Genomic DNA, 26,340 nt, shown 5'->3' on the forward strand with positions numbered 1-26,340 from the left:
GTACCATCCTGCCTGTGAACACAGCATTAATAAAATTCTGACATGGTTGATGTGACATTGAGCAAAAGTTTTTTTTTAATTCTATTGTGGTTTACATTCCGCATATATCCCAAATGGTAACATTTGAGATAATTTAGAAACACATTAAAAAAATAATTTTTGTTTTAATTTTCATTTTACGCTTTCTTTGTGGTAGCCCCGTCGTAATGCAACTGTGTGACATGGACCACAAAATCTAAAAAAAACGAAACGAAACGAAATGCCATGATCCTCCTCATCATAATTATTTTTTAGTTGAAAAATAAAATTCCAAAAATATATACATATTTATATATTTTTGTTGTTGTTGTAGTTTACATATCATGTACGTTTGCTTATTTGCTTGTTTCCGTTTTCTTTTATTTATTTGTAGAGCTGTGCAAATCAAAGACGCAACACACATGACCATGACGGATAGATTTAAAGTAACAAAGACTGAAGAGAGTGAAGCTCCGCCTGATTATCTCTTAGAAGAGTCTTGCACCGGCAAATTGCTAAACGATTTAAGTGATAATGGTAAGTTGCTCAATTAGTTATTTATTTATTTATTTATACACAAAAACCACAACAACAACAACAATAGCTGTAGATATAATCTACGATATTTTTGCAAGGATCAAAAAGGGGTAAGTAAACACAACAACAGCAGCAGCAACAATTGTGGTTCTGAGCCCAAGAGAACACAAAAAACAAACACCTGTATCAATTTTAGATATCCATCCATCCACCCATTAGTCCATCCATCCATTGAGAGTGTGAGATAACAATAATGAGATGAGATATTTTTTTTTCTCCTTTTGTATTTTTGTTTTGTGAGTAGGTGAAAGTTTCCTTGTTAATGTATGTATGTCTAGCTAGCAAAGATAAGGAAAAAAAGTCGCTGTTGTTCGTTTAACCTACATCTGTTACACAATATGTGTATGTGTGTGTGTGTGTGTGCGCAATTTTTGCAGCTCCATGCCCCGTGCGGTGATATACACCACCTAGAATAATGCTGTGCCGAGCTTAGCTTAATGCTGTCTGTATGTATGTGTGTGTGTTACTGACCTACTGTTCGTTTTTGCAAAATTACAAACACACACACACACCCATACACAGATACAAAGCAATGATTCTGTGTTTTCATTTTCATGCAACTACTCTGTGTGTGTGAGCGTGTGATTCTTTTTGTCTTGACTCAGTTTTTTGCAGCTTGCTACTATTATGGAACAACATGTGTATTTGACACACACCGACCGACAACACTTGCCACCACATACATATTCAACATTATGTACATGTGTAAGTGTAAATGTTAATGTATACACATGATATCCCCAGTTTAATATACATATCCTTTTTTGCTTGTTGGCTAGCTGACTAGCTAGCTTGTCGTGTCTCCACTAGGCTCTCGATTTTCTTATTGAGCAAATCATCTCTTTGACTGGCTGCTGCTTTTGGCGGCTGATAAAAATCTAGGGATGCTTGAATGGCGTTAATGGTCAACATGAAAAAACTTACATAATTTTATACTGGGGAGTGGTTATGCTAAAGCTTTTTTGCTTACTTTTGGCAGCTTTGCTTATTCATAGGTATTTTCATTGGGAAATGGAAAACGAAAAGAAGAAAACAAGAATCCCTAGATTTGCTCATTCATCTCTTTTGGGTTGTGTGTGTGTCTGGTATCTCACGTTGTGATTGTAAAAGCTCCACACATTTGTGGAGAATGAGTTGACAGTATTTCCCAGTGACCCACAAATTGTCGAAATTGAAGCTTTCTCCCACAAACTCAATTTTGTATGTTCGGGAATATTATTTATGGCAGGACTGACCTCCGTAACATGTTTATTTTGAAAGCAAATATGGAGAGGGGGGAGCAATGTGATTACCCAGCATATTTTATCACTCTCCCTCTCGCTCTCTTTCTCTCCCTGTTGCTGTTGCTCTCCACATCAGCTCGTGCTATGTTTGCCACAGCAAGCATTTGGCAATACTGGTGTCTAATGACGGTCTAAGCTTTTTTCGTTGAAAACATCCTTTTCAAGGATTTCTGCTGAGATGCGGTATGCTGCTCACAAATTACCAGTCTGACTGTCTACTACGCAGGTCCTTTATCCAGCACAGCATGGACCACACTCTCATCACATCAATTGCTAACGCAGCAGCCAGCCAAGTCGATACCGTTTTTCGTTGTTATTTTCGGGGAAAACTCAACTCAGCCAGTTTAGTTCGAATTTTCACCAAGTAGCACAAACATTTGACTCTTAATATTAAGCGCCACTCTAAAAACTAAGCCTTTCGCAAAAATGGTATAAAAAAAACTGAAACAGAAAACTTGTACAAATCATCCAAAAATCCATCTAAAAACCAAATAAAAATTTAAATAAAACACACACACTATATAGGGAAGCAAACAACAATATCAAGTTTCTCCAAATTCCCAAAAAAATAATAAATTTGAAAATAAAAACTTTGTGGTTCTTTTTATCCCCGGGACGTTGTTCTTAATTTTGTATTCGCTAAAAATCGAGAAAAAATGATTTTGAAAAATATGCATTTATTTATTGGTTAATGTTAACGTTTAAACACAAAAAAAAGAAAACCAATCCAAAAAACTGACTAAAAATACCAAGCAAAATTACATAAGCAATTTACTTTCTAAACGGGAGCTCGCTCGGTAACCTCCTTTCCACGGTAAAACTAAAACAAAAATACAAAAAAACACAACTAACGCCTAAAACCTGAAGCCTAATCGCACACCAATTTGCAAAAAAAAGAAGTATTCTTTTAAATTTAAGAAAATTAAAAATTTTGAAACAATTTGACAAAAAAAAAAACGATAACCCACAAAATACAAACAAGCAAACATGAAATCGTACATCTCGTACAAAGATTTATGGAAAATACAAAAATGTTGAACATCTGAGACCAGGAGGAGTGTTTGAAACTGCCCTCGTCGTCGCCGCAGCCGCAGCCGTCGTCGTCTCTATCACCAGCATAGTTGACACTTAGTAAAAACGAACATCAGCAGCAGTCAGGCCAATCTGAATGTATGTCTAACGTCAAACACAAATCGCCAAAAGGTCCAGGACGAAGAACCGTGCAAGACGACGAAGTTTACCACAAAGTCAGAGACATTCGTCAAAACGTGGTGTGAGAAAAATTAGAAAACAAAAAAATTCGAATTTGAAACGAAAAAACGGCAAATTTTTGCAAAAAAAGAAAATCAGGTCTCGCGCAACTGAATCGGCTTGGGTTTTACGTGAGTGCGTGCGTGTGTGTGTGAGTCTTCGTTCTGTACGTTCGTTCGTTTGAATCTTTATTTTTTCGTTGTTGTTGTTATTGTTGGTACAATACCTATTAAACTACTGCCCCCTTTACATCTCCTGCAAAAATGACGGAAAATAATGTGGGAGAAGAAAACTCATCCGCAATGGATACGAAAATAAATGAATCAAATACTGAAACTAACCAAAATGGTAAGTGGAAAAAAGAAGACGAAGATGATAAGAAGCGCAACAACAAAAAGAGGGAACAGCATTATTTTAAAATTTCACAAAAACACAGATACACGAATTTTGTGTAGGTACATCAGAACACAGATGCTCGTTCAAACAAAAAAAAAGAGAAAATCCCAAAAAAGAAAAATCCCAAATCCCTTTATCGCAAGGTTTACATTTCTCGTACACACACATACATACACAAGAAACGAAAAACAACCAAAGAATACCTGTATACACAAACATATACAAACACACACACATACATACAGAGACAAGAAAGCTATTTTTCATTTTTATTCAATTGCAATTTAACAAAATAAAATTCCAACACTCTCCCCCTCACCCTCCCCCTCACACCCCTTAACGCAAATGTCAAATCGAAAGGAAATTTAATACAATTATTGTTGTTTTTGTTATTGTCTACATGTCAGTGTTATTAATGAAAAACAAAACACAAAGCCCACAACACGAACAATAACAACGATGACAACAGCAACAACAACAATAACAGCAATAATAATTAAAATTCTGTCAGGCATGACACTAGACCCCAAGTGCTAAATTCGATAATCTACATATTTTACATAAATTATGATAAAAATCACTCACTCTCTCTCACACACGAGACTCACAAACAAACAAACACACTCACACCACACATACATCCACACAAGAAGCTTACGTTTGTCCACAACGAAAATCCTTATACACTCGACAGCAGCAAGAGCACTGTGTAATCATCACGGAATATCTAGTATAAATCCCTATATACAATCACCTTTGCAGCTTCGTGCCTCAGTTGTTGCGGCAAAAAGGACCAAGTCTCTTTTTTATTAATTTCTAATCTAAGCCTTTTTTGTGGAAGAATGTTTTTTTCTTGATACCAAAGAAATTAAATACCACACCTGTTCGAGCACACATACACACACAACATAGTTTTCAGAAGGGAATTCCCTTCATCACTCCCCCCTGCTGGGGCCATGGAATTTGACTTGGTCAGTTTTTGCTGTCAATGATGGTTGCTTGTCAGCCAGCCAACCAACCAGTCTGCCAGCTAAACCAGCGTATATTGAGAGGTAGCTCTGTCTACTCAAAAGTGTGATTCTGTGTCTGTGTGTGTGTGTGTGTGTGTTTTTGTATGATTGCCTGTATCCACTATTCGTGGCGACAATTGAAACTGTATTGTGTGAATCCCGAGAAAAAAGGAAAAATTGGCAAAAAAGATACAAAATAATCCATTAAAGCGAAATAGCAACGTATAAAATGTTGTGGTGGATTCTGACACACACATACATACATATGTAGATACAAAAGTATATAGGGATATAGGTATTATGAAGAAAAATAAAGAAATTATTATTTATATAAGGAATGGAAAAATGTATTTTAAAGTTGTCTCGATCTATACGAAAAATAACATTCAATAACTGGATTTGGATATTTTTTAGGTAGACACACCTATTACTTAGCCTCAATATATTCATGTATACAGCTTCTTGAAATAATCTTCTTATATATGTTTACCATGTTATATAAATCAATCAATATACGTACATCGATGGATGAGATTATAAATAATTTGAAAATATAAAAAAAATTAACTAAACTGAAAAAATAAAAAAGTTTGTAGTTATTGCTGTAACCCGCAACATTTGCTTTTTGATTTTTTTATTTAAATTTTTGATAGTTCAATCAGGATAGGCACCAAATTCCAATGCAAATTCATTAATTTGCAATATTTATGTTGTGAAAATTCGAAATTATGACATTAGCCCCCAAAAAAGTTGACGAACATATAGTTGGAACTCTTGCCCGAATGAAAGATCTTTCGGATATCTCTAATTGTGTCAAGCTTGCAAATGTAAATCATCCTCATGAGGAGGATCAGGAGATCAGACAGTTCACAATTCATCATTCAGACACAGAATTTCCTGATGGATTTTTTTTTGGTAATTTGTCGTTTTTCATAATCGGATGCAAAGATGACCTCAAATAGATGATTCATTATGTTTTATATGATATTTATGATTTTCTAAAAACAGTGTCGGTTAAATGGAGAAGTAACAAGACAAAATGGACCAATGTTGTTTAATGTTTAAAAACATCATTTTAGATTTGATGACTATATGAAAGACGGATGTCACAGAATTATCAAAAGGGTGATTATTTCGATTAGGAACATTTTTCATCGTACCAAAACGTTCTGGTCCTCCGATGCGATATGAACCTTTCTATGCTGCAGAAATACAATAATTGTAAAAAATCCGGAGGAAGACCAACCTCCCTGCGTACGTCCCTCTAGCGCTGCATTAGAAAGGCGTTATATATAATAGCTATAATACATTTGATCTGAAAATATGTTAGTCCAATCTGAAATAGGGATACGAAGGCTATATAAATACATATATCTATATAAAAATATCGGTGAAGTGGACTTTTGAGTCAAGAACCAGAATACCTAAATATTTTGTCAAAACATGGGACCATGTAGACAATTCTTGCCAAAAATCGTTTTAACTACGAAGAATCTGGAAGCCAAAATATAGACCCTTCAGGTGCGGTAATTACCTTCAATAAACCTTAAATGTTTATTTACGAAAGCCAGTTGTTTCTTAGTGAATAAATAGAAAAATAGTTAGAATTGTACAGGAAATTTTACAATACAATAACATCTCTATAATCCGAATCGAAATCCAGATTGTCCGACTATATTTGTCTCTAAAATCCACATTATGAAGATACATTATTTTTATGTTTTTTTATTAAAATCTTAAAAAATGTAGTAAAAATTATAGCTACTATATATTTCAAAATCATATTTTTGTAATGAATACTTTTAGTTTTTAATAAAACCATAAAGTTCATTTAATCATTTAATTTAGTGATAAAATAATAAACATTTAAATCATTTAAAAAAACTCGTTAACCCTGTATTTTTGACAAATCGGATCAACGGTCCGGATTAGCAAGATTTTGATGTATTTGGTACAAATAGTTTTGGGCCATTCTACGACAAAGGCATGATCGGATGATTTCACAAAAAAATATATACATATATCAATCCCTATACATGTATTCAATAGTATAAAATAACATGTTTTTTTCAATGAATAAATTTAAAATTGGAAATGTATCCCAAATTGTATCCACAACTATTAGACACAGTTGTTGTAATACAATGTACAAAGATACATTTTTGGGAACACATAAACAAATACTCAACATACAGACGTATACATACGCACCACGTATACGCACACATGTTCTTGTCGAAATCAAATTTGCTGGTTTTTCGTTTTATGTTTTATGGCAACAAGCATAAAAACCCAAGTCCAAAATAAACACCTCCCCTCCACATAAAAGAAAATCTCTATGGAATAAAAAAACACCCACAACCCATCTACTTGACCTTTTTGTTCGGGGCACTGATGCTAATTAACCACAACTACTACGAACCGAATAGATTAAAAATTCAAAGGCTAGCCTTTTTTCGATTTAACTGGTCTCCAGTCAACCATTCAAATCCACTTTCGTTGTGGCCAAACCGAAAGCGAAAGTGATTTGGGCAACATCTGGTCACCGTTCCATGTCATGGGTTGTGACACAAAAAAGCTGTTAGTTTGGAAAGATCATAAATTATTATGAGGAGCTTTCACAGTTATTATCCTCTTTGGATTTATAGTTCAGGTTGTTCTTGTTCTTGTTTTTGTCGTTGTTTGTTTTTCTGTTTCTCGATTTGGGACTACATGAACGTTATTTCTACTCTACCAGGAGATGTTCCAACAACCAGCCGATGGTTATGCTATGTTCTTTGCATAATTTAAGAGCAAAAGATATGACTTTCTCTCACTGTGATGCTCTCACATAGTTTTTGTTTTGGTGTCGGGAGAAAATTGAGGATGAGAGAGCTTACATGTTTCCCATTGTTAATGAAAGTTTGAATCTGTGTATGTGGATGTGTGTGTGCGACCTAGGTTTAGAAAATCTCATGCTATCCCTTCTCGTTTGTGTTGGTTGGTAGTGGTATAACGATATAAATTGTATATGTTCTACATATACATGTGCAGAGTGGTCTAATGTTACAGGTACATATATATACATACACACACAAAAGTTTATGTCGTAGGAGAACACATTTGCATATATTTACATACAAAGCGTTCGTTTACTAGAATGTCATAATTTAAAAAAAAAGAAAAACAAAAATATGATTTAAAAATAAGATAAATTGTTGTTATCTTTTTGGAAATATATAAACACACACAAACATAGAAATGGAGAGTTTCTTATGGAGAGTTTGAATTATTAATCACGTTTTTACAATGTTTTATCACAAAACAAGGAAATTATGAGTTATTGAAATACTAAAAAAATAAATTATGATAATAAATATACGACCCAAGCAAATGGAATGAAAAACCAGAACATTAAAAATCCACTTTAAAATATAGAAACTTATCATCTGATAGAGCAAACCTTAAAAATCATATTTGAACATTATTACTTTCAATGAACTCAAAATAAGTTAAATTAATATTTTTTTTATAATTTTAGTTATTATTTATTAAATTAAGTTTTAAAAAAATCGATAGTCCAAAATGTATATCCCCATAATCGGAACTCTAATTAATTTATTAATTTTTTTTTGTAAAGACGTTATTAATAATAGTTTTTGGCGAGAAAACACTCCAAAAACTAATCGGAGACTAAGAAAAGCTAGATCTGGAACCCTTTGGTAAGCAATGCCATATTTTCCTGAAACTAACCACCAACATTACTGAGTAGTTCCTCTTGTATATATATATATTTAAAATCATTGGAAAAGGTATGGGCCATTACGGTCCCATTGTGGCGTCTTTATTGCCTTGCTATCCATAAACCCGATCCAATTCCAGACTGTTAATCTTTTTCAATCTTGGTTCTCGCGGCAAATCCCCTAAGTTAATTTACAAACAATTTTTTGAGAGTTATGACATACTAGAGCTGAACTATTTCGGCAAAACTGAAAATACAAACATCTTCCCATCAAAAAGTCTCAAAAGGACGATAGGAGGCATAACAAAACAAGCTAGGTATTGCTCGTTACCCATGAATATTCCAAATAGGAGATATTTTTTAGACGAGTATTCTGTCTATAAGACTTTAAGAAATTTATACGAATTCGCACCCCTCGAGTAGGATTTATGTTGAACAAATGTCTTGGGTTTTTACAAAGGTTTTCTTTAGTAAATAGAATTTATATTTACATACAATGCCATACACGAAATGCATATGTATGTAGTATATACATATATGTATATGCTTTTATTACACCAGAGCAATGAAGAAAAAACTGAAAGATAAAAAACAAGTTAGTTAGGTGTTATTTGTGTTACAGATTGTTGTTGCGGCTGTTGTTTTTGTTATTATTGTAATTATTGTTTTTCATATTCATATACATATATGTATGTACATTGCCATGCATGTTTCATTTCATTCTGTTTTTCACATAATAAAAAACAATAAGAAAAAAAACGAGAGACAAGCGTGTTGTCGTCGGGACATGGATACATGAATATGTCGCCTGTTTGTTCGTTCATTCGTCCTTTCGACTATTGTTAGTCGTCGTGATTATTATTGTATGTCATAGTCGTTGTACGAGAATATGTGAAAATAGCACGACATATTTTTTGATCTGTTTTGTACACAATAACAAAATGGAATGAGAGCAGCCACCATCGCCACCTAGTCGCATTTTAGGTTTCTTATTAACGCGACACATCGTCCGTTATAATGTCCCGTTAAGAAGGATGAAACAGAAAAACACAGCTGCGTGTATATATGTTTGGATGGTTGCTGGTGCAAATTATGGACGTGTGAGGTCTTAGATGAAATTCGAATGCAGAAAAGCATTCAAAATAATGTCAATGGCGGACTTCGAGAAGTTTACAAAAATGTAGGAAAATTAGCTAAATTTAAGTTTCCAACATCAGCACTATCGTATTATCTGTTAGGCATAATATTGCCACCCTTGAAATGTCAGTTAGTTCTAAAAATGCATAAGGGGTTTTGGATCAAAAAATACTTAAGGTTTTTAATCTAGAAATGAAAAACATGAATACATTACAATTACAGATTGCCACTTCAAATTTCCCTGCTTTTAACAAGGTCCGAAATATTTGGATATAATTCTAATTCTTAGGATGCTAATTTTTCATTCAAAATGGTTTTATCGTTTTCCAAAGTATTCTGTAGCTTAATTTACATACTTTTTCATGCGCTTAAACCCATTACCGAAGCATTTTTTTCATTCCAATTGATTGACACCTCCAAGCATCAGTATTGACCGTCCTACGTTGCTCAAGCGGAACAGTCGCACATTACCTGTTTTGCCAAGAGAGATTGACAAAGAGATATACGACCATTGGCTTCGAAATTCTTCTTTAATGAACTTTTGTTACATTTGTCTCGTATTCAAAGACCCACAAGGTCAATTGATGTTTAGTTTCGGGATCATATGCATAGATCCACGATTCGTGTATGTTGAAGCAAATCACACGCGGCATTAATGTTCTATGGTACTGGAAGAGTTGCGGAATATTAAAAAATATTGTAAATTCGATCAAATATGATAATCATGTTGAAAAAGAAAGCTTTTGGAAAATTGGAATCTGACGATTTTAAAAATATGTATAGCTTGTCATTTGATTTATGTTTAGATATAAATGTCAATTAACCGATTCTGTTTTATATCTATAGGGAATACCAAATATTATAAAGACATTATTTAAATCTCGTTTATAAAATATTTCACGGTTTTCTATTGGTGATAACATCATACATATCCTCATTCTCCATAAATTTCGTATTCAAAAGCTTCTTCCAATAATAGACTATTTTATATGAATTTGTAACTGTCAAATACTTCTTTCATATACTGCATATAAACAACAACATCAGCGACACACATTTTTTCCTTTTAAAGATATACGAGTCTGATATTAATCGGATTAAGAATAATTGACAATATCAGAACATTTTATTTACAATTCTATTTTATTTTTATTATGCCCATAACAATTTCCACCTTCGAGTAATGAAAGAAAAATCTTTGCTTCCTTTTTTGTTTTTCTTGCAGAAAAATGTGATGTTGAAACCGTAGAAGAAAACAACGAAAAACCAAATAAAGAACCCAACTTATATTTATACGATGATGACTTGGAAACGAGGCCGCATATATCGACGTTTATATCTTCACTTGCCAATTATGAGAATACCATACCTGCTGCCACCGATCCAGATGCTAAGGCACCGGCGCCTTCAGCGCGTATGGGTAAGTAGCCAAAAAATTAGAGATATTATCATGTGATACCAAAAAGGAAAGAACAAGAAGAAGATGTAGAAGTCATCCAACCGACAAATTGAAGTCAGCATGTGATAAAGTTCAATTTTTCCAAACAAAAAATAAAATACTCGTATTTATTATTTTATGACAGGCCAAACGATTTGGTAATAATAAAAACAGCAAGCAGAAGAGGAAGAAATACGAAAATTAGAAAACAACGACTTTCATATGACCTGTACAGAGCAGCAGTAGCATCTTAGCATCTAACAGCTACACCCACAACATCATGTGTGGTGCATGAGGATGCTGATGCTTAGCGTACCCCAAGATAATGTCATAAAAATAAACGTGACTTTCGATTGTATTCGAACTTATTAAAGTTGCTAAATAATGTTTATGGCTTTAACTTGGAATTGGAATCTTTGTCTACATTTCGTGGGTGGAAGTTATTTCTAAATATAGAGCATTTCTGTCAATTCTCTACTTGTTTTATATCACGGTAATATATTTATGACTGTTTATATGATGTTGTTTTTTGAGGGAGATAATTTTTAATTCTGTATTATGAAAATTATGTTAAAAATTGGTAATAAATGTTGGTAAATTAATTAATTTTATGGCGATGGAAATTTTATCGATTCATGCGATACGTCAATAACTCACGTGAGGTGGATCGATGCAAATTATCACATGAGATTAAGTAACGTGATATAAAAGTGGAGGGTGATAAATATGCGGAGACGCTAATCGTTATTATTTTATACAGAATAGCAATGCGAGACGGTCACTAGATATGGTTTGTTTTTTTTATAAAAAAAATTATCAAGATTTAGTTGAACGGACGAGGTCAATATCAACTATAAGATAGACTAATTTGACTGCTAAGTCTACAGTGATTAAGAGTATATTTTACCCTTTCGATATAATTTAATAAATAATTATAATAATTCGTGAATTGCTTCATTGGCTCCAAAATTGACTTTAGAACCTCTTATTCGAGATTAATGTGTATAAAAATCGTGTTCACTATATGTAGACACGACTGTACGAGGTACAGATCAAGATATAAGTTTACCTCTAAACGTGATTTTGAGTTTTGTTTCGTTATCCATTAATCTTAACCTGCGCCTATTTTATGAACATCTTTCGAAGCATCATTTTACATTTCTTTGCTATTATCGACACAAAGTTTTTTGAGCGATTGTAACCCTGCCCCCTGATATTATGACAATAAAATATATTTAAAAAACTAAACCATCATTATTGTCATGCGGATCAAAGAAATGGAAACCAATCATTAAAGTGGACAAAACTTTATTAACAAATTTTACAGAATTATAGGTTCTGTAAAAAATAGAAAGGTTTTAATATTTGTCACATTAAATATTGATTTACCTGTCAATACCAATAGATTAATCATTACAAGCTAACAATTCTCAATTACATTTGGTTGCGATACATACATAAATACATACTCAGAACCTACATACTTAGTAAAGTATACGAAACGAAAACATTTCGTGCGAAATGCCAAAGTGAATGCACAAAGACGCTATTAATTCTTTATCAAAAGTCCATTCACCATTTCTCAGCTAATTTTGGAAGTCAAGTTAATGGAAGGCAATTTAGCAGAACGTCAATAACAGTTGTTCGGGCGAAATTACACAGAGATCCATAAATCAAATGTCGTCAATGGCAAAATTTATGACTTTTCGTTATGAAAAAAAAAAAAACAAACGGACGACAATTTTCTCGTCTCTTGCGAGAAGAAATCTGACAAAAAAAAAAACAACGCAGTTCTGAAAATTTGTTAGACATTTTTTGATGATGATGATGCAGATGTCACGGACAGAAATTGAAAAACAAAATCCTGATGAATTTCCTAAACCACAGCTTTTAGTTGGAAACCCATTTTGCAGGATATATTTAATGGAAAGATGAATATTAAAAAAAAAAAACAACAAACATTTTCTTATAAATGCAATTCATGCTGAGTGGGTATATACACATATTTAATTTTGTAAAATGTATGCATTTTACCTTTTATTAATATTTCAAGAGTATCTCCTTAGCATAGAATTTTATTAAAATGAGTCTATATTTTGAACTATGAGTCAGTCTTTGTTTTTGTTTATGGTTGACTTGCCATATCTATGAATTTCCCTCCCCATTCAAGGTAATCTCATTGCTTTAATATAATGTTCAATCAATCACCTCTCTTCCAGGAACCCTCATCGGTGTCTTCTTGCCATGTATTCAAAATATTTTCGGTGTCATTCTGTTCATTCGTTTAACATGGGTTGTTGGAACGGCTGGTGCGGTATGTGGCTTTCTGATTGTCCTGACTTGTTGTTGTGTGGTAAGTAGAATAATAAAAAACACAATATGAGTACATCCCTTCACCTCTTTGTCGCCTCCTTCTCTACAAACATAATTACCACCCTCAATAGCTTAAGAGGCTTTTGTTGTTCGCTCGTTCGGATTATGTGTGTAATTAAAGTAAATAATAATTTGCCATTGTTTTTTATTTTTCTCGTTTTTTGTTTTGTTTTTGTTGTTGTAAATCTAGACTATGTTAACGGCGATTTCAATGTCGGCTATTGCAACAAATGGAGTGGTGCCGGCGGGAGGCAGTTATTTCATGATATCAAGGTAAGTAGATTTGTATGTATTTAATGGGACCTGTGTGTGTGTGTCCGCGCGGGTGTAATGGAAAACATACCCACTAATATTAACTATTTTTTGTTGTTTTAGTTTTCCATTGAACATGCCTAATTATGTTGCCATTAAAAGTACTTCAATATACAAGGTTGTAATCAATGGTGGCCACATCTTTCTAATGGCAATACATAGTTATTAATTGATTTTCCAAATTTGACTTAGGGTATTTGGGTGTTAATTATGTGTATCGAATAGGTTCCGAAAGTAATAGTCATTTTATGACCGGGATGTGGAAGAAATAATGGCATAGCTTATTATAAATGACCTGTAAAATAAATATATTCAAATATACATATTTTTTACCTATAGCATCAGTCACCCGCCTATGTAGTAGCTTTAAATAGTTCCTTGAAAAATGTCGCTCAAAATCAATACATCAGATAATCAAAAATTAACACTCCTAGTTGTAAATTTTGTTCGGTTACGAACGAAATTGTAGATTGTGTTTTCGAGTTTTTTGAGGGTTATAAAGATATATGCAAAAATAATAAGATAATAATAAGACCACGTTTGGATACAGATCCAATATAAAAGTTCCAAACTATTTTGTGTATTGTATTGTATTTTGATAGAAACACTCAAATAAAGTCCCGTCTCCATTTCCTTATGTTGAACATTCCGAATTTTTCAACTTTTATTGGTACTTCGTTATGGAATAGCCACCATATAAGAATCCCAGTCGATTTTAGTCGAGGTGGAAAGCACAATAAGTGCGCCTTAATGTAAAATTCTGTTGGAATAACCCAACTTCAAGCGATTCAGCAGCGACTTGGAAGAATATTTGTCAGTGGCTCATTAGCTGGGCCTTATTTTGGGTATATTGTAAGGCTAATGGATCTTAGTCATGATATTTTCATAGATCAATAGGTCGATCCCCTCGGAGTGTTTGTAACTATACGAATGGAAATTATATAAAAACTTAGTATTTGTCAAGCTTCGAATACGGTCTAGCGAACTACTTGACTTATATTCAAACTTGTATTGAAATTTCTGAAAAGTTCACGTATTTAAGTGTTGATTCTAAGTTTTTATATGATGGCCTCTAACTTTTCCAAATGGAAATGGATATACTAGAATTGTGTCAGTGAAAAATTAAACTTTATATTGTCTTTACCCTTCATGGCCTTCCTATAATACACCTTCTCAATACACCTTAGATATAGTCTCTTATAAATATGTATATTTTTCTTTGAATAAATATTCATTGAGAAAAATATTCGTATTCTTCCATGATTTTATGGCAAAAATTACGAAATTTGACTGATTATTCTAGGGGCGCTTGAAAGAATTATAGTTTGTTTTACTTTGATTATACATACGTATTTTTATATAATTTTCAGATCCCTTGGTCCTGAATTTGGTGGCGCTGTGGGAATGCTGTTTTATACGGGTACAACTTTAGCGGCAGCCATGTACATTGTGGGTGCGGTTGAAATTGTCCTGGTAAGTGAATTTATTCTACGATTTCCGCTATGTCTCAAAGTTCCCATACAAATGTATGCTAATAATTATTTCAATATTCTTTTATTAGACTTACATGGCACCGTGGGCCTCAATATTTGGTGATTTCACTAAGGATGCCGATGCCATGTACAACAATTTTAGGGTGTACGGCACGGGGCTGCTCTGTTTCATGGGTAAATTAAAAAATAAACTCCAATTTCTTGCCTACATTGTTCTACAATTTGCTTTTATTTAAATATCTAATACTATATTTTTGTATAAATTTGAATCCATTCATCCAATTTTACAATGGGATCATCCTACTTCCTATAGGTTTAATTGTCTTCCTGGGTGTAAGATTTGTTAATAAATTCGCTGCCGTGGCCTTGGCCTGTGTTATATTTTCAATAATCGCCGTTTATGTCGGTATTTTCGACAACATAAATGGCAATGAAAAACTTTAGTAAGTATCAATCGTCAATCGCCAAGAAAATAACACTAACAACAATAGCAACAACAACAAGAAAAAAGAGCAGATACAAAATGTATTTCTGACACACACACATGTACTTGCCAAGCTCACACACACACTACACTTTCCATGCATACATAAAGACAAATACGAATACACTCATCAATACTCTTTCAATACACAGGACACGCTTTTCAATATCCAATCACTTTGAGCGAAAAAAACAAATACAACTACATAAACGAAAATATTACACACATTATTGGACTATTGGACGTATGACGGACAAAAAAGAACGCCTTACACCCTTGAACTTAATCCGAAATTATAACCTTTGTACCGTAATCGCCATGAAGGTAACAACAATAAAAATTGGCTAGCTTTGAGCAACAATTAGTAGCCATCTTTACATTTTTTGGTCATTGAATAGGACGGCTTGCTGGTATTGGGAATGTAGGGAATTTTGAAATGTTTTGTTGTACCAAAAGGATGTTTTAAAATGTAAAGGAATCAAACTTGCAATAAATGTACTGTAATGTAATGTAATAAATGTACTTTAGTACTTCAGTAAAATATAATATTTTTCATTGAAAATTATTTGAAATATCTAAAATGTTGGTAAAAAATCCAAAATATTCAATGACTAGAAAAGTATGGGTGATAGAACATATTGAAATTTAATGCTCATCTCATTGATAAACAAGAAATGGGTGTATAAAACAAACAAAAAAATACATTTTTTGTCTGATCCAAAATTCTGCCAACATCGGCAGCACCTTACGCTCAGTTTAGTGGCATTTCTTAGAGACCAGGAATAAATTATACCATAGAATGAAAAGTTTTCGAACAAAGAGTAAGTATTTGCATACTTTATTAGTTCATGGAAACAACAGTGGACTAGGAAGTATGAAAAAAAAATTCGATTCAATATACACAGTTTGAAATTATGCACGTATTTTCCAATAAATTCGACAATTTTTCATAAAATAAAAACAAATCCATTTCATTTGCTTATAACTAGAAATCAGTCAACAAAATTCAATTCCTTATGCTAATTTAAGAGAGAGATAAAAATTAAAAATAATAACAACTTTTTCAATTTGAACATGCCAATCCATATGCCAAAAAGATTCTTAATAAAATATTTATTGATTTTTTTTCGAGATTCGGAAGCTAATTTTGCATGCTTTAAAGCCTTTTTAATAAAGTATCCAAGTTTTTTCATTACTCCCATATTTCAATTTATTATAGGACAATGTTAGGACAATATTTTTCAACAGGTACAAAGGAGTTCGCTTCGTTTACTCACAAAACATAAAAACAACATCAACAACAAAACTATCTCTGTGACTATGGAACAATAATATTCTAATATTAACAAAATTACAAAAATAAATTGATATAATTTATATAAACATTAAATTACAGACATTCAACAATATATTTAAGAAAACTGTCGAGAACTTTCCTATTTCGAAAATGGACACCGTCTTGAAACAAATAATAACAATGAGATTTTCTATAATTGTCGATTATCTGTGGACAAAATTGATCCTTTTATTAACAGAAATAGATTTTTAACTAATTTTGCAAATTTTATAGATTTTTTATAGACCTTTGATAATTTTTTCAGAGGTAAAGATCGGAAAATCTATATTTACATCGATTTTATTTAAGCATAATAACCGAATACTAAGCATTAAATTACCTGTATAGTTAATGGATGAATTAATCCCACCTAGAATATACTGAAAATGCTTTTAATTTTTTTGATTTTCACTCGAGCCGAGCTTACATGAGAATTACATTAATTTCCTTATAAGTTTCATAGTAAAACACTAAAATAATCTCTTCAATTTTAATAAAGCAAAACATATTTTGTTATTTTAATATAGTCGGTGTCCCAATTCCAACCATTTCACATGTCCTAAGTAATTTTCGTAGTTTTTTTTTTTTTTTTTTGTTACGGACAATCTCCTACTAATGAAAGAACTTGTGTTTGAAATGGCGCCCAAACACTTGGTAAATTAATGTAAACAAAAATAATATCTTAAATTAAATATTTCGACTTCTAAGGATCTGTAATAAATGTTTATATAAAATTTCTTTTGAAAAATAAATGAAAAACACCAACAATTTGATTTAAACTGAAAATTGAACATGAAATATTGAAAATTTGTTTTGTACAGCATGTGCGTGCTTGGAAATCGTTTACTCAAAGATATACACATCGACAATTGTACCAAAGAAGATACCGTGCTCTCCGATTTATTCTGTCCAGATGGAAAATGTGATGAATACTATATGAGTAAGTTGTAAATAAGAACAAAAGAGATCTACATTTATTACAATATCTTTATGCATAAATAACCCTCTTTCCTTCCATAATTTATTTTTTTTCGTGTAGCCCACAATGTAACCAAGGTTAAAGGTATTAAAGGTTTGTCCAGCGGTGTATTCTATGACAATATAATGCCCTCATTTTTGGAAGTAAGTGTTTCGAGGTGTAATTTATTCAAATGTGTAACTAATTTCCTTGCCCTCCCTCTTTTTCCTTCAGCTCGGACAATTCATTGCCTATGGCAAAAATGCAACAGACATTGACAATATGGCTCCATCGACCTACAATCAAGTTATGGCTGATATTACCACATCATTCACCCTTCTCATCGGCATCTTTTTCCCCTCAGTAACAGGTTGGTCCAAATGTCTAATGGTCTAATTAAATAAAATTTTGTTTGTTGCTTGTGCGGGAGTCACTTCTATAGTTTTTATGGCAATTAGTTATGGTCAGCAGTCCGGTGGTGGCTAAAACCGCTAATTTAATACAAAAGCCAAACAAAAATTGTGTTTCAAATCATGTTATGGGGTGGTGCCATTTAAATATTTACATATATTTTAGCTATAATAATTATTCTGTTTTTTTTTACCCTCCCCAAACTAATTAATAGGTATTATGGCCGGCTCTAATAGATCAGGTGACTTGGCCGATGCCCAAAAGAGTATACCAATTGGTACAATTTGCGCCATTCTAACCACCAGTTCAGTTTATTTGTCGTGCGTTTTGTTATTTGCCGGTACCGTGGACAATCTATTGCTAAGAGACAAGTAAGTATATATATATATGGCCAATAAATAAATTAGTACAACAATAAAAAGTGAAATATCGTATGTTATATGCAAAATAAGGGGACTCCCAGTTGGGTATGGGGATCATGAAATGCCATAAAATGATATCACGCACTGAATTCATCAGCTTAGCGAAAGTGTCGAATGTGTTGTGGAAATACAATTTATCAAAATATGTCATTCCTCTTTACTTCGACAATTTTAAATTTCGCCAAGGAATTGCTCCCTCATTTGACTTGCATAATTACCATTTGAATCTAATTTTCCTTCTACCTTTCAGATTCGGCCAATCTATTGGCGGTAAATTGGTTGTAGCCAACATTGCTTGGCCAAATCAATGGGTCATCTTGATCGGTTCATTCTTATCCACCCTGGGAGCTGGTCTACAGAGTTTAACGGGTGCACCACGTCTGCTGCAGGCCATTGCCCGCGATGAGATTATACCATTCTTGGCACCATTTGCCAAATCGTCCAAACGCGGTGAACCCACACGGGCCTTGTTGTTGACATTGTGCATCTGCCAGTGCGGTATTTTGTTGGGTAAGGATTTCAAAATGGATTCACTAAGAAGAAAACATTAAATATTTACTCCCTCTCTCTCTCTCTCTGCACTCCTCAGGTAACGTGGACTTGTTGGCGCCTTTGTTGTCCATGTTTTTCCTCATGTGCTATGGCTTTGTTAACTTGGCCTGTGCCGTGCAAACCCTGTTGCGTACACCAAATTGGAGACCCCGCTTCAAGTTCTATCACTGGTCTCTCTCACTTATTGGCCTTACATTGTGTATCTCTGTTATGTTCATGACATCCTGGTACTTTGCCTTAATTGCCATGGGAATGGCCGTTGTGATTTATAAATACATTGAATACCGAGGGTAAGTTCAAGACATCACCTGCCTTCTTATCAATCAGCCCTCCTAATGAATTTCCTTTTTTCCTTAAGAGCCGAAAAGGAATGGGGTGATGGCATCCGCGGTATGGCTCTCACTGCTGCTAGATATTCTTTGTTACGCTTGGACGAAGGTCCCCAGCACACCAAAAATTGGCGTCCACAGATTTTGGTGCTCTCCAAGCTCAATGACAATTTCATGCCAAAATATCGTAAAATGTTTGCCTTTGCCACCCAGCTGAAGGCGGGCAAGGGTCTGACCATTTGTGTCTCGGTTATACAGGGTGATCACTCGAAGATTGGCTCACGGGCCGTGGAGGCTAAACAGGCTTTGCGCAAGCTAATGGACGATGAAAAAGTTAAAGGTTTTTGCGATGTTTTGGTGGCCAAGGAAATTGGTGAAGGCATTAGTTCAGTGTAAGTAGTAGCTCCTTCTGAGGCAATGGAATTGTTCTATAAAAAAAATTAACTTGGACTGTTTTAGTGTTCAAACAATTGGCTTGGGTGGCATGAAACCCAACACAGTAATTGTTGGATGGCCCTATAGCTGGCGCAAGGATGGCGTACAAAGCTGGAAGATATTCATACAAACTGTACGCACTGTCGCTGCCTGTCACATGGCCTTGTTGGTACCCAAAGGTATTAACTTTTTCCCAGAATCAAATCATAAGGTAAGCTGAGAGAAATATTTCGCTAAATTTTGGATATGGAGGATTATATTTGTTGTTTCTCTCTTTTTCTCGCCCCTCAATAGATTGGAGGCAACATCGATATTTGGTGGATTGTTCACGATGGTGGCCTTTTAATGTTATTGCCTTTCTTATTGAAACAACACCGTACTTGGAGAAATTGTAAATTGCGCATCTTCACTGTCGCCCAAATGGAGGACAATTCCATACAAATGAAGAAAGATTTGAAAACGTTCCTTTATCATTTGCGAATTGAGGCAGAAGTTGAAGTTGTCGAAATGGTGAGTAAATGAGAAATAGAGATATGAAATTAAATTATTACGAAACAATTAATATTAATATATTACGAACGAATTAATATTCATAATTTTTTGAATAATTTTGGAAATTGGGTAATGTGAACTTGTGAATGAATTTAAATTCGTATTTCTCGATTCCCAAAATGTTAAAAAAAGTGATGAATATTAATGGGAGCCCTAGTATATGGAAATCTTGTAATTAAAAAATAATATCTTAATTCGATTCCTCTTTGATTTTTTTCTAATAACTTGTCATTTTGTTATATTTCAGATGAATAGTGATATATCGGCTTACACATATGAGCGTACCTTAATGATGGAGCAAAGGAATCAAATGTTACGTGAATTACGATTGAATCGCACAGAGAAAACCAAAGTTGTATGTATTGCCCAAGAAATCGAAATCGTATTTTTCGTTTGCTATTAAAAGAAAATTGACAAATGTTTGAAAGTAAAGTCTTTGTAGGCCCCATTAAAACAAATCGAAGAAAATTATATACCTCTAAGGCTACATTATATATATTAAAAGTGTACCTAGTATATATGTATAACAAGGAAATCTTATCTATATAATTAATTATACTAAATAAGATATGCTCGCATAAGATTGGGATATTTTTTTGGGTGAATTCAATGTCGTTAAATGTTGTCTGAAAATGTGTCCAAAGACTTTACTTGTCTACCGTTACGCGACACCCTGATCATTCCCCCCATGCATTCCACCATTCCATTTGATAATTAATTTTATTACATTTTTATGTTATTGGTTTTAGTATTTTATTCATTATTCAAATATTTATTTTTGTCGTAATTCATTGGATCAAAATATTCGAGTCATATTGTTATATTCCTATTTTTTGTTTGGTTTTTGTTTAGTTTTTTGTTTTGAAACACACACCCACTCTCAGACACCCACCTACACACACACATATAAGCATTTGACACAAAAAAAAAAAAACAATACTATTGTTCTTGTATCTCCCTTTTTCTATATATACATATACGATATCTGAAATTTATTTGTTTGTATTAATCTAACCATCTATATATGTGTGTTTCTACAACTACTACAAAAACCAAAAATATAAAAAAAAAAACAAAAAACCTTAACGACAAAAAATATTGCAAATGGACCAGAAACCAACAACTGGGGAGGATAAAATACCTTTGGTAACAAAACAAAAACAATATAATTCTGTTTCTACTACTACTACCACTTTTCGTTACTACTACCAACACCATCATCACTAAATGTTCAAAGAGAGAAAAATCGTGTTTTTTTGTTTGGTTTGTTTGATTGTTTAGCCGAGCATTTCATTGCAACTAACAAATATTCAGGCTCTTCGTCATCCATCCATCAATTAAACATTTTTCTTCCAACATCATTTTGTATAAACAATCCATTAATGTTAACAAACACACCTACATTCGCCGTCTTCGTCTTCATTAAGTTCATTTTTTTGTTTCTCTGGTTTTCTCTCTATTTTTCATCATTCATAAATCTCTTTTTGGTTGTTTGTTGAGCAGAACCATTATTTATGTGGTTATATGACAAACGTGCTTTTATCATTGTCTCCTCCATTTATCGTTTCGCATACAAACATTCATCATCATCATCATCGTCGTCACCATTTCCTTTAAAGGAATCCATTTTGCATATCCATGTCACTACGACCACCACCCACCACCACTACAACCATCATTCCACTGATTTCATGTCATTGAAAGTGGTTATCATTCTCGTCGTTGTTCATTCATTACCACATTGTCGTCGTCGTTGTTCGTTCGTTCGTCCATCCATGTATCACATTTCACAGAGCTTCTGTCGGGATTCTATATCTCATCCACATTTAAAATTGTTCAATGTTGATACTCTCTTTCTGTCTCTATCTCTCCAAATATCTATCTATCTCTCTGGACCTATCTATTAAATCGTATATTTATTCACTGTTTGTGTATGTTGTGTTATTGCATCTAATCGGAGTGTATCTACAGGATTCGTTATTAGTTAGTGTGTTTCTATTTAGTTATAGATTAGTTAGTGGTATTCCTAGAATTTAGTTTGAAAAGAATTAAATTTAAGATTTAATTAGTTATCAATTCTGCCTTTTAAAAGATGGAAAAGAATAACTACGAAAAGAAATTATTCTTCGGAAAGAAAATTTGAAAAATACCTCCAAAATTGATATTCAATTTTGTGAATGAACCTAAAAATGGAAAATATATATTCCGGTACTAGTAAAACATAACGCACTTACATTTGGTTTGACAAGGACAGGCATATAATTCTGTAAAAGAAATGATTTGAGAGAGTTTTATTATGTAGTTTGTGTTTAACAGCTGTTCAAAATATCAAACCTCGTGAAAAATTTAAATCTCGGAGAATTTAAATTTACATAAAAAATACGAAATCGGAAAGAAAGTAAACCCTTTAATGACAAACTGCCTGAAGTTGCCATACGCACCTAACAGCAAATTTGAGAAGATACATATTTTGCTAGATTTTAAAGTAAGGACCGCATAATAGAAAAACATATTCCACAAGCAAGTAGAGGTAGCATCGGAATGGGGATCTGAATTATATATGTTTCCCTTTGTTCAATTCCATTTCCCTTTTTATATACTTTTCTTCATTAGGCGTTGTCATTGAATTTGCAACACCTCGAAATAGAAATTGAATAGATATCTCCATATTTAAGATGGAGCTTTGAAATTTCTCATAAATTGGTACTACTTCTGGGAAGTTTCGTATTGATCAGCCTATGTTTTGCCACCATATTTTCGGCCAACGTCTGCCATCTCAGCCCATCGTGTAAAGCAATAGGGCTGCTACAAGAACAACCATATTTCGGCTGAAATTTGACATTCTTTATATGGTACCGATTATGTTTCGATAGTTACTATAATTTGGTTCTTAGTCGGTAAAAACACTCTTCAAAAAATTTTCAATATAGGTCATTTTGGGCTTTAAGATCCTAGTCGAATTTTCCAACTACATAAAGCTACATAAATGAGATAAAAATCCTCTATGTAGATAATTTACTGTGGTGGTGATGTACATCTAATATAAAGTTTCCGAACGATTTTATGTATTTTGATTGCGCACAGTGTGATGAAGGGTATACAAAATAGTATTTTGATTGAGCCCATTATAAAAAGTTCAGGCCAACAATTTTTAATTATTGATTTCTTCAAAAGGAGTTTTTGCGAAGTTTAAATTCCCCTGTAGTTCTGCACAGCCATAACAACAAAGCTTGGGCGTATTTAGAATAAACAATTAAAATTTAATCCTGTGGATACACTCTATTGCACTGACATAGATTAGGAAATGGCATATGAAACAAATTTATATTTATTTGATTTTTATTTCGGACGCTTTTAATTTTTTTATTTGTTTTTAATTTGATAGGGTTTATATATTTATATTTTTTTTTTCAAGGGAACGGGGTTGCAAATAATATAAAAAAATGTTTATTTTTTCTTTTTTTTTTTTTTTTTTGTTTTTGCAAAATAGTCAGGCTGAATCCCAGTTTGTTGTTTTTATAAAAAACAACTATTTATTTTTGGGGAATGTATATTTTTTAAGGCAGGGAAGACTATAGTTTCGGATCACGCCACTGATCCTCAAGTTCCCTTAGTTTTTTGTTGGGATATTCTCCCCAGAAGCTATTGCTTCTATACAAAAAACCTTTCATACCCAAATGTCTCTTGTAACAAAGCGAAGTACTTAGCTGACCAACGACATAAACTGCAAGAATTTGTTTATTCGAGGTTAACAAGGCATTTACAAACAATACCACACCTTTCCCACTGTTGTGTGTTGTCACATCGCGACAAATGCACACAACGACTTTGTTGGTGTTGCTAGTATACAGCAACAAACCAAACAGTTCAACCGTGCCTGCGTCTATTTTTTCTTGAAAACTACGGATTTTGCCAATCACCCCTAAGTGTTATTATGAACAAACAAAACTGCACCTCATGGCTTTTATGGCATTTTGGAAAAATAATCTAATTTTAATACAAATTCGCTTTGCATTTTGAGGCTTTGCCTGATAAGTAATTTTACTACTTATAACAATAATACTGCACTAATTGTCCCCAAAAAAATCTGAAACCACTAGGGATGTGTACAAAAGACCTCAAACAATTAAATTGAATATAAAATAATTTCTCTTTTTTTGTAATTTAGTTAACAGATTCGATTTTAGTTAAAGTGGTTTAAGATTTAATGCTAGTTGAAGAAGGAGAAAAAACACACATTAAAAATAATAAAAAACTCACATTATTTATTAAAATCGAGGATGTTAATTAAATTCGGAAAAATTAACTAATTTTGAGATTAGTTTAATTTCTTTCAATTTGACTCTAAATCTGTTTTAATTTTTTAATAAACCGAAATTTTCCTTTAGTTATTATTATGTTTATTAATTATAAGTTAAAATATGTATTTATGTACTTGTATGTATGTATGATTTAATGCACACATTTAATTTACAAAAAAACAATAATTATGATAATGATATGGATAATTGTTTCTTTAAAGCTTTGTTGATGAGATTGATAGTTTATTATAATTTTGAATTAATTATTTTTCGAAATTAGTTTATAGTTTTATTCAATTTTTCTCTCTCTGTCTATCTCTGTTTCTATCTATCTCTCTCTATTTGTTATGTTTTATAAAAAAAAGTGCACTTTAACAACAAACAAAAATGATTTGTTTATAATTTCCTATTTTTGTTTAATTTTATAGGTACAAACAATAATCGATCATCATCATGAAAGTATGAAAACCTCATCCAAAGTGCGATTCGCTGATCCCACAGTAGAAGAAAAACACGAAAATGTCAGTTTTCCAAAATTTATATTCAATTTAAATGTTGTTATTTCAAAACCAAACAAAAATGCTCACATTCCTAATGATTGTGTTTATTTGTATTGTTTTTTTGTTACAGGAATCTAAGGACGATGAAAATAACATCAGCAAAGCCTACGAGGCGAATGGTGATAATCGGCAAAATGATGACGACGACGAAGATTCAAACAACGATAGCTACGTTGAAAAGAAACCGTAAGTTTTTTAGGGAATTCCTTTTTAAATGATTACCTATCTAATCTTCGTTTATTTTTATTTCCAGCGATGAAATGAATGTTCGTCGGATGCATACGGCTGTTAAACTTAACGAAGTTATTGTAAATAAATCACAAGATGCCCAATTGGTTATTATGAATTTACCTGGTCCACCCAAGGAAGTTAATTCAGCTCGTGAAAATAATTGCATCCTTTTCAAAACAAAAATTAAAATATTCGAAATATTATAACGAATGGTAGAGACAAAAGATTTTCAAAAAGAATCGATATTTTAAATCTCAACCCTTCGTTATAATTTCGAAAATGTCTATATTTCTTTCCAAATATTTAGCAAATTTTCGATTTTTTCCCCACACATGGTGTCATCCTTAACTCTCTCTTCGTTTGTGATTATTTTACTTTTGTTCTTTGATTTACTCTCTAAACAGATATGGAATTTATGGAAGTTCTAACAGAAGGACTGGAAAAGGTGCTAATGGTGCGAGGAGGTGGGCGTGAAGTGATAACTATTTACTCTTAAGCAGTAAACAAAAACAAATACAAAATCCAAAAACAAAAACAAAACACCACCCCAACAAAAACAACAAAAAACCACAAAAGATCAACAAAGAAACAAACAAACAAAAAAGATGATAACAACAATTTTGTAATATTTGAAACTTAGGCAACTTTTTGAATCAATTAATATTCGAGTAGTAATTCTAGGTAATAAATAATAAAATGAAACTAAAAATAAAAACACAAAACAAAACAAAAACAAAAAA

At 32.7% G+C, this 26,340-nt stretch overlaps 1 protein-coding gene across 4 annotated transcripts; it reads left to right on the plus strand.

The window, feature by feature from the left end:
* The first annotated feature begins 381 nt into the window (after positions 1-381).
* On the plus strand, positions 382-26,340 carry LOC133333121 (solute carrier family 12 member 6). Of its 4 annotated transcripts, none has more exons than XM_061541463.1 (22): positions 382-555; positions 10,639-10,833; positions 13,071-13,204; positions 13,415-13,497; positions 14,907-15,009; positions 15,098-15,203; positions 15,343-15,472; positions 17,671-17,789; positions 17,889-17,971; positions 18,042-18,177; positions 18,433-18,589; positions 18,891-19,150; positions 19,230-19,482; positions 19,551-19,913; positions 19,981-20,167; positions 20,251-20,466; positions 20,756-20,863; positions 21,622-21,654; positions 25,238-25,330; positions 25,440-25,555; positions 25,623-25,762; positions 26,005-26,340. In XM_061541463.1, exons 1-22 carry the CDS (start codon positions 441-443, stop codon positions 26,094-26,096), a joined length of 3,222 nt encoding a protein of 1,073 aa, XP_061397447.1. In that variant the 5' UTR covers positions 382-440; the 3' UTR covers positions 26,097-26,340. The 4 variants fall into 4 exon arrangements, with proteins under 4 accessions (XP_061397447.1, XP_061397449.1, XP_061397450.1 ...); XM_061541464.1 differs by lacking the exon at positions 382-555 and adding an exon at positions 3,353-3,497; XM_061541465.1 differs by lacking the exon at positions 21,622-21,654.

This window comes from Musca vetustissima, unplaced genomic scaffold (assembly GCF_032173495.1).
Source record: "Musca vetustissima isolate MV318-11 ecotype Yass unplaced genomic scaffold, APGP_CSIRO_Mvet_v1 utg900, whole genome shotgun sequence".
NCBI lineage: Eukaryota > Metazoa > Arthropoda > Insecta > Diptera > Muscidae > Musca > Musca vetustissima.

Bases quoted from the DNA above. Each gene is read 5' to 3' on its own strand.
- LOC133333121 (XM_061541463.1), top strand. From the start codon at position 441: ATGACCATGACGGATAGATTTAAAGTAACAAAGACTGAAGAGAGTGAA. The intron at 21,655-25,237 runs GTAACAAAACAA...TTAATTTTATAG, and splicing joins GGGAGGATAAAATACCTTTG to GTACAAACAATAATCGATCA. The intron at 25,331-25,439 runs GTCAGTTTTCCA...TTTTTGTTACAG, and splicing joins TAGAAGAAAAACACGAAAAT to GAATCTAAGGACGATGAAAA.